The sequence below is a fragment of the Dendropsophus ebraccatus genome, chromosome 4 (assembly GCF_027789765.1).
Source record: "Dendropsophus ebraccatus isolate aDenEbr1 chromosome 4, aDenEbr1.pat, whole genome shotgun sequence".
NCBI lineage: Eukaryota > Metazoa > Chordata > Amphibia > Anura > Hylidae > Dendropsophus > Dendropsophus ebraccatus.
This window is the reverse complement of record NC_091457.1, coordinates 120021473-120037268: the sequence shown is the minus strand read 5'-3', so window position 1 is coordinate 120037268 and position 15796 is coordinate 120021473. Positions and strand designations below refer to the sequence as shown.

The 15796-nt window shown below is 41.7% G+C and overlaps 1 protein-coding gene across 2 annotated transcripts in view; it reads right to left on the bottom strand.

The window, feature by feature from the left end:
- FRMD4B (FERM domain containing 4B) overlaps positions 1–15796 on the bottom strand; it is a 171053-nt gene that overhangs the window by 91159 nt on the left and 64098 nt on the right. For both annotated transcript variants that reach the window (XM_069966909.1, XM_069966908.1), the window contains exons 2-4: positions 6857–6922; positions 6064–6158; positions 3532–3624 (exon numbers count right to left, since the gene is read on the bottom strand). In XM_069966909.1, coding sequence (XP_069823010.1) covers positions 3532–3624; positions 6064–6158; positions 6857–6922 — 254 coding nt within the window. The remainder of the gene's footprint in view (positions 1–3531; positions 3625–6063; positions 6159–6856; positions 6923–15796) is intronic.

The following is a 15796-nucleotide window of genomic DNA, read 5'->3' as shown; positions in this document are numbered from 1 at the left end:
TATCCACAATACCTCCACTACTACACCTCTCATCTATACCTGTACTACTACACCCCTTATCCACAATACCTCCACTAATACACCTCTCATCTATACCTGTACTACTACACCCCTTATCCACAATACCTCCACTACTACACCTCTCATCTATACCTGTACTACTACACCCCTTATCCACTATACCTCCACTACTACACCTCTCATCTATACCTGTACTACTACACCCCTTATCCACAATACCTCCACTACTAAACCCTACCTAAATGGAGGCACAAAGAAGATCTCCTATACTGTATGGGGGCACATATTTGGCAAACCAATTTATATGGGGTGCTTTGGGGGCTTGTCTACTACATGGGGGCACAGGGGGAGCACTGGCACAGTGGGAAGCAATACAGTTGCTGTCTCAAACCTTCCCCGCTGCTGTGTGATCCCGTGTCTTGCTAAAAAACATTTTTATCCCAGGGAGGTGGGTCTGTGACGATGTCTGTGCACGCCCTGCTCTCTGGCCACTGCTATATCTTCAAGCTGCCACGTCCTCCAGAATAAGTGACAGCTGGAGGAGTGGAGACGACCTGAAGATGCAGCAGCCATAGAGCAGGGCGTGCACAGACATTGTCACAGACCCACCTCCCTGACACTCTCAACCTGTGATAAAAATGTTTTTTAGCAAGGCACCGGATCCCACTGCAGTGGTGAAGGCATGTACAGTATGTGTTGCAGTAAAATGATAGAATCAGTCGTTTGTTTTTCAACATGCTTGAAAGACAAACGACGCAACGATCAGCCGACATGAACGATGTCGGCTGATCGTTGCCTACTATTCCACAGGACGATTATCAGCCGAATATGGCCCGACAATCGTTCCTTGGAATAGGGCCTTTAGGGAAACTGACCGCCGATTCTGATAACGCTGGGTTCGGGGGGGGGGGGGGGGGGGGGGGGGGGGGGGGGGCGCAATTTGCCTTCTCTGCCTAGGGCACCAAAACTCCTTGTCCCGGGCCTGCGTGTACAGCTGACCTGTGTCTACCAAGAAGCCTTCCTAAAATTCCAGCACTTGGTCAGCCCAATCAGTTCTTCACGAAGGGCCCTATTCCACCAGACGATTATCGTTCGCATAATCGTTAACGATTAACGATCTCAAACGATCGCTATTCCGAAAGACCTGAAAACGTTCACTCATTTCCATGGAACGATAATCGTTACTTATGATCGTATTTGCGATCGTATTTCTTCGCTATTTCTTCGCTATTGCGTTTTTATCTACTGCGAACAACCGAACGACGTCTTATTCCATGCGAACGATTTGCAAACGTTTTGCGAACGAGCAACGATAAAAATAGGTCCAGGTCTTATAAAGCGATCAACGATTTCTCGTTCGGTAGTTAATCGTTAACTGCATATCAATCGAGCGATTATCGTTTAGATTTGAACGATTTAACGATAATCTGAACGATAATCGTCTGGTGGAATAGGGCCCTAAGGGACTGCTCCAAATGGGTGGTCCCTGTCTGGCCCCTGCCTTTATGCTTTATTAGAGCATGTGAATGAAGGGGAGGTGGGTTCTATACTTTTACAAATAAAGCCTTTTGCAGTCCAGAGCAGGAGAGGTTTTCTATGGGGATTTGCTGCTGCACTGGACAGTTCCTGTCATGGACAGAGGTGGCAGCAGAGATCAATGTAGGACATGGAGCAGCTGACAAGTACTGGAAGACTTGAGATTTTTGAATGCAAATAAATTACAAATCTATATAGCTTTCTGAAACCAGTTATTTGAAAGAAAAAGATTTTTGCTGGACAACCCCTTTACTTAAAGCTTGATTTATTAATATAATGACTTAATTAAAGTTGCAGGGATGTGCACGTCAAAGAGTTAAAGTTACTGGACAGTAGAACAAGTGGCGCCCTCCCCATCTATAATAATGTAAGAAGGAACTATAATATTTTATAAAATAATTAAGTGCTGACTGCAGCTTCCATCCAAGGTAATGGTATAATACCTGTGACCCAGTTCACAGGGTGTTTATGTGCTCATCACGCTGACTAAGGACATCATCAGAGGACTACACTACTGCAGTTATCTGCTAACACCCACAACAAGTTGTGTCCGGCAGAAGACATGGGTGCAGTGCAATGGCAATAATAATGGGTGCATAGCGCACCCTGCTGGTAATGTGAAAGTCCAATATACAACCAAAGCTTTTCTAGTGTAATGAGCTATTAGATGGAAGGTTTGTGCAAATGAACCTGCTGAATGCTCCCTGCAGCCGCGTACCCCATCTTTCTGGCACCGGTCTTCTTTCCTTAGTCGGTCCCTCCGCTTTCAAGTACTTTAATCAAACAGAAATATGTAAATAAGAGTGTTTGGAGCTCTGGGGGCGTTCCTTGGCCCACCCGCCACCTCCTTTAGTCACACTTACCTAAAGATCGGAACAACTGGATATGCATAGGTAGGTGTACTGAAGGAGGTGGCAGCCAGGGCCGAGGAACACCCCCAGTTAGGGATGGTCCGAACCTGCCGAGGTTCGGGTTCGTACGAACCTGAACTCTCGGCAAAGATTCCAGCTGTCTGCCCGCTCCGTGCAGTGGGTGAATACAGCCGGAGGACCGCCTGTAAAACTGGGATACAGCCATAGCCATAGGCTGTATCCCAGTTTTACCGGCGGTCCTCTGGCTGTATCCACCCTCTCCACAGAGGTGGAAGACAGCGGGGATCATTGCCGAGAGTTCAGGTTTGTACGAACCCGAACCTCAGCAGGTTCGGACCATCCCTACCCCCAATGCTTCTAATGCCCTAATTTACATATTTCTGTGTGATTAAAGTACTCAACTAAGGAAAGAAGACCGGCACTAGAAAGATGAGATAGAGGGAGCTGTCAACGGCTTCATTTGCACAACCCTACTGATAGTTTCCCTTTAAAAAGCATCCGTGTATAAAGATAGATAGATAGATAGATAGATATATAAGAGGGAAGAGACGGCACTCCGGAAATAAAGTGAAGGTGTAGTTTATTCACCCAACACGTATGGCAACGTTTCGACTCTGCTCTAGAGTCTTTCTCAAGACGGCTTGAGAAAGACTCTAGAGCAGAGTCGAAACGTTGCCATACGTGTTGGGTGAATAAACTACACCTTCACTTTATTTCCGGAGTGCCGTCTCTTCCCTCTTATATTAATACGTTTAAGGTGTCGGTCGGTTACCTGAGTCGTGCACCCTCAAGCTGGAAGCTTTCTGACTGTAAGTCAACACAGTGTCGTTCTACCTTTCTACTGGTTTATAGATAGATAGATAGATAGATAGATAGATAGATAGATAGATAGATACATAGATAGATAGGTAAGTCCACCACTATGCCCAATCATTCCTTCCCCTAACAGAGGAGGCAATGCCATACATGTAACACTGTCATCTGTCAATTCTTCCCACAATTTTAGACCTGTGACAAGCTGCACCAAGCTGCATTTTTAATGGATTGATTACTTTTCTTATGCTAAATTATAAGCAGCTACTGTAAAGAAGAGGAAACTTACCTTACAACAAAATACAATGTTACAGGGCCTGATTTCTTTGGCAAGTCATGGTCAAGCACTCTCTGTTCTAGCTGAAGCCAGGCATACTGACCCCTGGAAGAAGAAAGAGTTGTTATAGGAACGTATAGATCTGGTCTCACATCTTCCCTTCTGCTGTATACATCAATTTGTCCGAGGGGGTCTGACTACTGGGACCCCCACTGTCGTGCATGTGTGCCACTATATTTTGAGGGATGACTCAGGTGCCTATTCTTTAGGTGCCTATTTCAAACAATTATCCCCTCTCTTGTTATAAGCTGGAATATTTCTTTAATTTGTAACATTTTTATTTCAGATTCTCAATTTTACACTTGCACTATATGTACAATGCAACTGTAACTATGTATTTCTGACTGTACGCAGGGATGCTAGGATATGGATTTATATAGAAAGTATAGAAGTTTCCCCAATAAAATAGTTCATAATTAGAGATGAGCGAACCTTGAGCATGCTCGAGTGCATCTGAACCCGAACTTTTGGCATTTGATTAGCGGTGGCTGCTGAAGTTGGATAAAGCCCTAAGGCTATGTGGAAAACATGGATATAGTCATTGGCTGTATCCATGTATTCCAGACAACCTTAGGGCTTTATCCAAGTTCAGCAGCCCCCGCTAATCAAATCTCTATTCATCAGCTATCCACAGGACAGATGATAAATGTGTAACTACTGAGGGTCCAACACAAGTCTTGAAGTGACACTGTCCCCTTCTTTTTGCATTATGACTTCTCTACACAGGTAAATTTTGCATTTTTGATACCTTATTTTATATTATACGTCATGGTGCTTGTTCCAGTAAAAAGTGACCTTTTATCATCTGCGGATTGTGCTATCTGGAAGGGGCTTCTCGGCCGAAGCGCCACTTAGCCCCGCCCACAACTGCGCCGTAGACCCCGCCGGCCTAAAGGTCTAGGCCCCACCCCCACTATGTCGGCCAAGGGGGCGGGCCTATACGCAATGACTTCACAGAGGGCGGGTCCTACAGTGACGCTTAGTGGGTAAGTGGCGCTTCAGGCATGAAGCCCCGCCCAGGTGGCACAATCTGCCAATGATAAAAGATCACTTTTTACTGGAACAAGCAGCATGATGTACAATATAAAATAATGTATGACAACTGCAAAATGTACCCTTTACACCTGTGTAGAGAAATCATAATGCAAAAAGGGGGTGACAGTATCACTTTAAGGCCTGGCTGACTGCCCTTAGTGATTGAAGTGGCTGCTATAGGACTGTCAGAGATCATGCTCAGCAATCCCTGTCAGTCCATTAGCAGTGGTCAGACAAGCACTAGGAAACCATTTGGAAACCACCACTCTGCATCACTGTTGATCCCAGCAATCGGACTCCCACCAATTTTAAACTGAAAGGGAACTGTATAATTCTATATGCAGTGAGCACCCCCTAGTGGAGGTACTGTATAATCTACAGGAGGGTGAGCAGAGCAATAATAGTTGCATACCATCTCTATTAAGGTTCATGTTAAGAAATAATTATATTAGATTAAGTGGTTGTAAACTGTCCCTTTAAATGTTATCCTTATAGTTGTAGTAGACACCATAGCCCTTTAGTCACGACTGTCACGTACAAGCTATTTCTCTCTGACCAAACGTCAAAGGAAAATATGAGTTGTAGGTACAAATGGTCCCTCAAGCCCATAACATTTAGTTATCAAGATTACAGATCTCTCCCCAAACAATACAGCAGTGTAATGCACAAGACAGATTACACTTCATGGCGTAAATCAGATTACGTCGGGGGGTTTTCTACTGCCAAGGCCAACACCATCAATGGCAGGAAATAGCTGGTATAACATATGTACAAGCTGGTATGACGGTACCCCCAGAGCCAGACGCCCGGCCCTAATGAATCTCTATTAAATTATTCACAGCTGTAATTATGGGAAGGTTATTTTACATATGAGCTGCTTCTAATTGATTCATCGCCTTCTATTCATGGAGAACATAATGTCAGGCTTGTTAATAATTAATAATGGACCCCGCGTCATTTGTTGATACGTATCAGAGCTGGCAGCACGGAAAGAGGTTCTACAAGCTAACGGTAATGAATAATTTCCTCAGAAGTTAATTGAGATTCTTCTTAATCAGATTTTTGATGAAATTAGATGTTTTCTTGATACCGATTACCGAAATCTCCTTATAGTCTATTCAGGCATAGAATGTAATATTCTTTGAATCCTGTTTCAATGTAATAGGTGATGGGTTATTAAATAGTCTGGATTATTGTACTGGTATAGAAATATTCTGGATTTTTAGCACCCCATTATTAGAAGTCTGCTGAATGTTGTTCTGGGAGAGCTGGGACTCAAGGGGTTAAGAATCATAAATACTAATATGGTTGTATGTGCAGCTACTATGGGGGTTGTCACCCAGCTTTGCTAGAGTCCTGAATGTAGATATACAGCTGTGCAGGAAGAATGCAGCAACATATACTAGACAGACTTGCGGAAAGCTATTTTATGCTATTTAGGCAACTTACGTGTCATCCACAAATGAGATCCCAAAATATTCCTTTTCCTTCAGATTGAAGTGTGAGGCCACCAGGTCCAGCAACTCACGGGACAACAGCTTAGGCTGCGGCAACAAAATGAACCAGTATTAGGCCTTGGAGAGGGTTTTGTTTTCTCATTTTGTTTTAAACATATAGGGATGAAATAGAGAGAAAGATAGATAGATAGATAGATAGATAGATAGATAGATAGATAGATAGATATGAGATGAATAGATAGATAGATAGGAGATGAATAGATAGATAGATAGATAGATAGATAGATAGACAGGAGATGAATAGATAGATAGATAGATAGATAGATAGATAGATAGATAGATAGATATAGAACATATTAACAAGTGTTAACCACTTCATGTTTTTGGTGTTGTCGGCTAGCAAAATTGACACAAATAACACCGGAGACAGGGGGACTGTGTCTTGCAGGCACCTGCTTGGCACCACTTTCTAGTCTGGGGTCAGGCGGCTTTGCAGAGCAGATGGCACTCCTAATTCTCATTTATGAGGTTAGCCAGTGTTTCACCAGATAGGGAGGGCTGCCCATTATGCAAAATAGGAATGTGACAACACAAGTTGAGTTGAATGGAAATTTGATTCTACTTTTTGAGTCTTCTGAGTTAAAGTCATTCCATTTTTTTTTTTATAATATAGATATTTTACAAGCCATGAGGCTTTCCTGCATTTTTTTCCACCTACATAATAAGAAGTAATGAGAAGGTTTAACTCCACAGTGATTGATAACTAATATTATGTGAATTTGTACCTGCACCAGTAGCTCCAACTTGCGGTCGTCCAACAGGTGCACCTTGCAATGTCGACCTTCTGCCATCTGGAAAGAAAAAAATGTAAATCAATCATCCAGGTTCATTCATAGAAAGAAGCACTCAAAGTATTAAATACAAATAAACTCATTTAGCTCATTTTCTACTTTATATGATGTCAAATGATCTACAAAAAGGTACAAAAAAGTAACTAAGAAACATTAGAAACATTACACAGATGGCATATTATTGGTTTTCTGGCCTCACCAGTCAGTCAATCAATGAAAATGCTCACCATTAAACACATACTACCACACAACGCCAAATACCACCATGCAGCACCCATATTATTCCAATCAGCTTCAACCAGTGATTTATATTACCTAACTACAGACACAGTGTAAGCACACTGCACACTGCACACTGCACCTTCTTTTATTGATTATGGGACTGCTAAAGATATCTGCATTGTACTTACCTAGGCAGTCCCATAGACAATATATTATTTAGCAGTGGGCATACTTCAGCCCTTTTCTATTCAATCGGGAACCCTATTTTTGAGATGGGGGCGGGGGATAATAAAGAGGTCGGACCCATCACAGTTATATACCACCCGTCATAACATACTGTAGATGGGGAATAGGTGTTACTGCTGGCACAGCCCCGTAAATGCTTAACTAGCAAACTGTGGAGGGGTCTGGGGCTTCTGGTACTACAAGGTACACAGCCTTTCATAAGCAATGTTTGTATTACTGTGGGTCAAATAATAACACAAAAGACAAATAGGAGAAATTGTAAGGCTCCAGCACTAACATTATGGAAATATTAGGTTAATTTCCATTATATACCTCGAGTTGAGCAACAATTCTGAAAAAGAAAAAAAAACAACATTTCAGGGCATAACATGGCCCATAGACAATTCATAATCGGTCTGCGTAAAAGTGTGATCAGCTGATCAGCACTCATTTGCTACTTTAGACGGCCCCATATCAAACCGTCTAAAAGGACCCTAACTCTGTTAGGCCTGCATGGGAGCTATATACATGCAAAACTTTTTTTTTGTTTTTTTCAGATGCTTTACATTGGACAAAGCCTTCAAGTTAAGTAGTAATTTGGTGGGATGAAGACCCCAGACAAACACTGGATATTCCACCATAAACAGTTTTATGTAAAGGATAGTGGATACAATTATAGAAATAATCAGTTATATGATATTATATAAACATCATCATAATGTCTCTGAAAAAAAGAATGAGCAAGAGCTTCTAGTAAGGTAGCAGCACTTTCCCTCTGTAACCTCCTGACTGATTGGGCAGCCATTGTTTCTTTGTCAATGAGATGTATTTGTACACAATGTAATTACTGCCGAGGGTCCTGATCAAAGGGTCTCCACTAGACTTACTACATGTGTTCCCAGAATGACAGAAACGGAGCCAAGTCTGTCACCTGCCCAATGACAAGCTGTAGATGTAAGCCAGCCAGACGCTTAAAAAAAGAGACAAATGTTAACTATACTGTTTATAATGTATAAGATGTTATACAGGATCCTAACAGCAACCGTTTATGTTAGACACAAGCGGTCTGTAAAGGCCCCTGGGCAAAATTTTATCTGCTTTGGAAGAAAGGGACGCTAGCTCGTATAAACCCAACTACAAAAGAAAATTATGCTATTATAATATATTTAAATATGGCAATTAATAAAGGCTCCAATACATATTAGAACATAGGTCAATTGAACCCACCAATTTCAGTGTAACTGGCTGAATAACAGCACCCCCACTCTTCCCTTAACATATGATGTTGGTGTAAAGAAGGACAGCGCAGGGTAGAGCAGAGATCTCAATGGCCAATCCTTTTGTTTTTCCTAGAGGTAAGCTGACATAAAGTGGGTGTGGATGCAGCTTCTCTCCCCGTTAAAAATAAAGAATGGGGGCCCTATGTCTCCCCCCAATTTGTTCTGCAACTATATGTGCCTGGTGCATGTCCAATGGCTGCTCAATTCAAAAAAGGGGACACCGGGCCCCAGTTCTTGTGATTGGTGGAAATCATATTTGGTAAATGGCCACTGATTGGGAAATCTGGGAAAACAATTTATAAAAAATTACTGTTATTTGACACTCAAAACATGGATGAAAATTACATTGAAGTCTTTAGTCAACGGATGGAAATAATTGGTATGATCATTACTTCAACAGCTGTAGCAAACAACAGCCATTGTTTAATACATTGTGTGAACAATGTCTGTTGTTTGCATTGACTTCAATGCAACACATTTCACTATGAATAGAACGACTGTTGCTTTAATTGAAAACAATGGCTGTTCTTTTCATAAACTGTGGCCGTAGTTTTCATTTAAAACAATGGCTGTAGTTTACCGGCACTGCAGTGAACATAGATTTCAAATCAACAACGGCAGTTGGAAAAATTTAAAGGGGTAGTCCACCAAAAAAAAAATTCTTTCAAATCAACTGGTGCCATAAAGTGCCAGAGATTTGTAATTCACTTCTATTAAAAAATCTTAAGTCATCCAGTACTTATCAGCTGCTGTGTGTCCAGCAGGAAGTGGTGTTTTCTTTCCTGTCTGACCCAGTGCTCTTTGTTGCCTCCTCTGTCCATGTCAGGAACTGTCCAAAGCAGCAGCAAATCCCCATAGAAAACCTCCCCTGCTCTCCAGACTGGAAATAATACAACTTCCTGTTGGGTATACAGCAGCTGATAAGTACTGGAAGACTTAAGATTTTTTAATATAAGTGAATTACAAATCTCTGGCACTTTATGGCACCAGTTGATTTGAAAGAAAAATTTTTTTGGTGGACTACCCCTTTAAGCTGTCCATTTTCTATGGCCGCAGTTTGGCGAACAGCAGCTGAAGCTAACCCTCTGTGCACACAACGTATGGCCGTGCTCATGGCCATACATTGCAGAGAGAGCTGTGGATAATTGGATTTCAGGAACACCCAAAGAAGCTTGCAAACCAAATAGAAATAATATAATGTTCATCAGGCCAATAATGCAGTATCGGCCGGATGAACATGTAAAACAATGGCCGTTGTTTGATACTGCAAACAACAGCCGTGTCAAACAACGCCCATTGTTTTAACATAGTGTGAACATAGCCTAGAAGTGTATGGGCTGACACAATCTGAAAAGTCTTTGAAAACTGCTATATTGTGTACAAATAACACCAGTGTCCCACTAATATATCTATACTGTGCCCTAAAAAGACCACTATACACTACATAGGTAACAGTGCTACACAATGGCAAGATAATACTCAAGCCGAACCTTAAAGATTGTCTGTTAGTGCAAGAGTATAAATCTGATACATAAATGTTCTGTGATGAATCAATCTTCCAAAATGCAGTTGGTATAATAAACAATAAAGAAGCAATATCACGGCAAGAACTTCTCTCACCCAGCAACAAAAAAATTGTCACCTTCCTTCAAAAAGTTCTCCAAGTCATTAAAAAACTAATGTAAAACCTAAATCACCACCATGTCATATTAATATGCAGAATGTTTGTAACTACACTGTAAATCAAGGACAGACAGGCACAATTGTTTTATATAGATTCAAATGTAAAAGCAAATTAACAATACAAAAAGTAACACATTTAGAGTAACAATATGTATACTATACATAGCGTTATACACTCTAGACGTACAAAGCAGAATCTTCCTTCCTTCTGCACTTACTCATGTTCTATTTTTATGCCGGAATCAGATAGTAATGATACGCAGGCGGCAGCATCATAGCATGGGGTATAAAAAGACACTTACCTTACAATTACACCCTGCCTATCAAAGAAAACACTGGGAAATTGCAGTTCATTGCAGCAAACACAAGTGTAACAAACACATTCCTATAAATACTACAGAGTGGATGAAGGATTGTGGAGCGGCTCCGTCTCCTTCCGTTACCAGGCAATCTCAAGGAAATGACATCTGTGTTTTCTTGGCTGATTGCAGGTTTGGAAACAAAAGCCTTTAAAATTTTAGTCAACAGAATTTTGGCTTTTCAGTATTTCTGGAGTATGACTATATATACTTTGCATAGAGCCATATTTGCCACTAGGCACTGGAAGCCCTGCTTTCATCTAATATGCTTAGTTAGCTTAAAGGGGATGTATCCTAAGAAAATGACATATTGTCTGAATCAGGTTTTTTACAATAAACATATTTTTCAAGAATTTCTGGTGATTTTTGGTCATTTTTTATTTAAGTATCTATATTTAAAATAATCCTGAAGTCTTGCAGTTTTATTTCTCACCATTCCTCAAAGCTAGATCGTAAAGGTAGCCCATAGAAGATAGCAGCGGCCTGCATAATAATGGACAAGAAATTACAACCAGAAACTTTAAAGAGATTAGAAAAATAATGTTCCAGTATGTCTCTAATCAGTAAATAAAAACTAGGAAATACATTTTAAGGTCCTATCCAACATAAGAGCAGAAGTATATGCAGTGTCCCGGTACCCATGTCCTAGCTACTAAAGTATAAAGTTGTCGGGTGGCTGAGAAATCTTACTCAAAAGTCTGAAACTGACCCAAATCTATCAAACATTCAGCTTTCAGGTGATGCAATCCTTCCCTGTTTATGTCAATCCCGCCTCCTGCGCCTGTCTTGCGCTCTATCGTCAGAGCTGGGTACTCCTGTTTCCTGTCCGGTCCAGCCTGGTGCCTCATATCAAACTCTCACAACAGAGTGTGAGACAGGCACCCATAATACTTTACATAACTTTGCTAATTTGGTCCCTGTCCCCATTAGGTTTCACAATTTAAATTCACTTTTCTGTATTTTTCTGGGTGTAGGAGGAAATCGGATAACCCAGAGGAAACCCACACAAACACAGGGAGAACATGCAAACTCCTTGCAGATGTTGTCCGTGCATGCCAAACAACTTAAGGCCCTATTACACGGAACATTTATCGTCCTGTGTAATAGAACACAACGATCAGCCGACTCATATAGCAGCGATCTGCTGCTGTCACTCTGTGCAATAAGAGCGGCGGCAGCAGACTGCTACTATATGCTATGGGCAGCCTCCCACAGCCCTTTCTGCCCCCCAGCTCTCACCTGACAGCAGTAAGTGGGGAACAAGGAGCAAATGAGCGCTCGTTTGCTCCTTACAGTCGCCCTGTGTAATAGAGGCTTAAGCCTTGTCTGCAGCAGAGAACATATGGCTGAATGTTCCTGTTCACCACATATCTCCTGGTACGGGAGGTATATAGACGACCTCCTCCTAGTGTGGACAGGTACAGAGAGTGAGGCCCAGGACTTTGTTACTTTTCTCAACAGCAACAGTTTAAATTTAAAATGTACTTTTCAGTTTGATTCACATAAGATTTCTTTTTTGGATGTCCATTTGTTTTTTCAAGAAGGCAAAATACATAGCACCTTATATCGCAAACCTAGTGCGGGTAATGGTTTGCTTTATGCCCGTAGCAACCACCCACCTCATGTTATCGAAAACCTGCCCATTGGGGAATTCATTAGGACCCTCCGGAGTTGTTCCGATCATTCCTCATATGATTCAGCCTGTAGGGACCTTACACATCGTTTAAAATCTAGGGGTTACTCCATGCACATAATTAATAGAGCTAAATCGATAGCAGAGAGGAACACTAGGTCTTTCCATCTACAGGACAGGGGTACACGTGACACACATCCCCCTAATTCTTTCCGTAACATGTCCCCTCTGGTGTTCTCCACACCCTATAGTCCACAGTTTAAAATGGTTTGTAACATCGTCCGCAAGTACATACCTTTATTATATCAGGACGTCACGAGTGAAACCATTCTGTCTACAGGAATTAAATGTGTGGCTCGCAGAGGGGTTACTATAGGTAATTTCCTTTCACCCAGTATACTTCCAGAGACAAAGTTAGTTAGTCAAACGTGGCTACATGTCCTGGGTTGCCACAAATGTGCTCTATTGCGCTGTCCCCTATGTCGTTTCATTTCTAATCAATCTGTTTTTCTTTCTATTGTAACCAGCATATCCTACCCCATTAAGTCTTTTCTTAATTGTAACTCTACTTTTGTTATTTATGTGGCTGAATGTAGGCAATGCCGTTTACAATATGTGGGGTCCACGAAACGCAAGCTAAAGACCAGATTTGCTGAACATCTTTCAGATGCGGTTTCTATACGTACCCGTACGTCCAACAAATCCATGTCTGGTCTGTCTAAACATTTCGCTGAGGTGCATGAGGGCGTGTGCACTAGTCTCTCTATGTGTGCGATTGAACAGGTCCGCCCACCCTTGAGGGGTGGAGACCTTGTTCACACACTGAGAAAGCGAGAGGCGTTTTGGATCTTGCATTTATGCACACGCATTCCAAATGGCCTCAATTATAGAAACGATCTCTCTTTCATTTACTGAGTTATTTCTCTTTGTATTTATACCCATTCCGTTTGTATATATGTATTTTTTGTAAATTTATTTGTATAAATTGCATTTGTCTAATTCATTTGTAAACACCTGTTGGTAACATGTGACTTTTTCTCCTCCCTCTTTGGGGCGTACACTTTGTAACATATGGTCATATCCTCTTATAAAAAGGCTGTAATACCCATTATGAATTTGACATGATTAAGGGACCATTGTCCTGAAACGCGTCGGAGTGTTTTTTAACTGCATGTATGGATTTTAAGAGGATTTTCTAATAAAGATTTTTTACTTTTACCTGGAGCTGTGGACTTCCACTTCTTACTGAATGTTCCTGTGCTCTGTATGGGGAGGGTAAGCCGAGAGGGGCGGGTTTGGCTGACATAAAGTGTATGGGGACCTTTGACTCAGCTTCCAGCCAGACTTACACTTCACAATCATCTTTTGTGTACAGTCTGCAATATTGAATCTTCTCTATCGTATCTACACATCAGTCAGGGCCGTATTACATGGCCCTATATTACAGATAAGCAAGCACCGACCTGCTAGATTGCCACTGACTTATTAAACCTATTCACGGCTCGATAATCGTGCAGCAAGGGCTGTATAGATATGGTTGGCGATGTCTGTGTATATAGTGAATAATAAAGTATGTATGTTACATCTCCACACTCCCGGGTGTTCTAGCTTTTGCCTGCTCGTTGAAGCTTCTACACCAGTCTCTGAAGTGACAGGCCGCTCAGCCAATCAATGGGCAAGACGGGACATCGCTGCAGCCAGTGATTGGCTGAGTAGGCTGTTACTTCAGAGACTGGTGTAGAAGCTTCAGCGAGCAGGCAGAAGTGAAGAGAACACCAGGAAGCGTGGACAGGTAGGTATAAAGTTTATTATTATTTTTAACGCAGTCATCAGGTGTCAGCCGCACGTGATTGTTGTCTTACTATTATTACACAAAGCAATAATCTGCCAAATGGTATAAATAAAGCCTAATAATCGTATTGATTTGGCAAATTGTCGCTCCGCACCCATAGTCAACCTGTGAAGGCCCTATATAGTAGAATATAACCTAATCAGACTGATCATACACATCACCACTAACATCTAAAAGTGTATACAGCATAAACAGAGACTTTTATGGTGCGTTTACATGGAACGATTATAGCTCGATAATGATTACTTTTGAGCGATAATCGGCTTGTGTAAACACATCGAACGATCAAGCGACGAGCGAGAAAGCGTTCATTGTAATCTTTTAACATGTTATCAAATAGTCATTGGTCGTCCACTAGAAATTCGCAGATCGCGTCGTGTAAACAGTCGTTCACAGATTCACCCTATGTGTGAGATGGGCTTAAGCGATCTTAAAACTATCACAATAACAATAACGCTAATCGTTATAAAAACCAAATTGCTGCTTTAAAATCATGTAAACGGACCATTTGTCAGTACAGCTGTGTACAAAGCAACAACCAAGGGAACCCTGACTAAAATGTATCCATGTATCACTAAGTACTGTAACTTTGTAATCCTGGCCCACAAGAGAATTTACTGTCTGGATGTTGCCCAGTGACTTACGGTAATTTTGACCCCTATTTGCAGTGTGCCTGCATTGTCTGAACTGCAAACACAACATTAGGGGTGTCCTTTGTATTTTACAGTATCTTAGCCAGTGTATAAGGTATCCCCATAGGTATTCTTTGTATGGGATATCCTCAAATCATGACCTGTTGGGCTGGAGTTGAAGATTATTGTACTAGGAGATTTACAGGGTTAGCCAAGTACAAAGCCATCTGTGACATCACTATAGGCTTTTGGCTGCCCTGGACTACTCCACCCATCCTCTTTCCCTGAAGTAAAGGCAAATCACCAACTGACAGTGCTGACAGCTGACACTAGATATAATGACATATTGATATGCTTGTATTACTCTGTGTATTGGGGGCACTCTGATAGCATTTTGGTGTCTTCCTCTGTTTACCCTTTTTATACTGGTGCACTCTTCTGCATTATTTATGGACCGCACTCCACTTGAAGGATTCTTTATTTGGTACTGCTCTCCTGGCAATAAGGTTTATTGTGAGCGCTGTCAGTGTTTATGCTTGTAACATTGCACAGTCACTTTACAAGGTCATGCTGCTGGCACTGTTAAAAGAGGTGCTTTAGCTGTTCCTACATGTGCAGGACCTATTTTTATAGGCAGAGTTTGAAAAGTTAATGTCACTTTTTATGTGACTGAGACGGATGAAAAGTTTTGATTGTTCAGGACTTAGTTGCTGAGACACCCACCAATTGTTAAAACAAGGGAGGAGTAGTGTCTCTTTCCAGGGGCTGGCTGGCAAATTTTAGCCCGGGGGGCAAGTACACAGCACTGGCCCATGAGTAGCAGGCTGGCAGCCCATCCTTAAAGGACCACTCTGGCCTCTTACCTCTTACCTATAACATCTTCGGTCCTTCCAGTCATTTGTGACCAAATATCCTACTGTGCCCTGTGAAAGGGTCAGAACTCACTTTCCTGTATAAGTCTATGGGGCGGCTCAGTGATGACACAGAA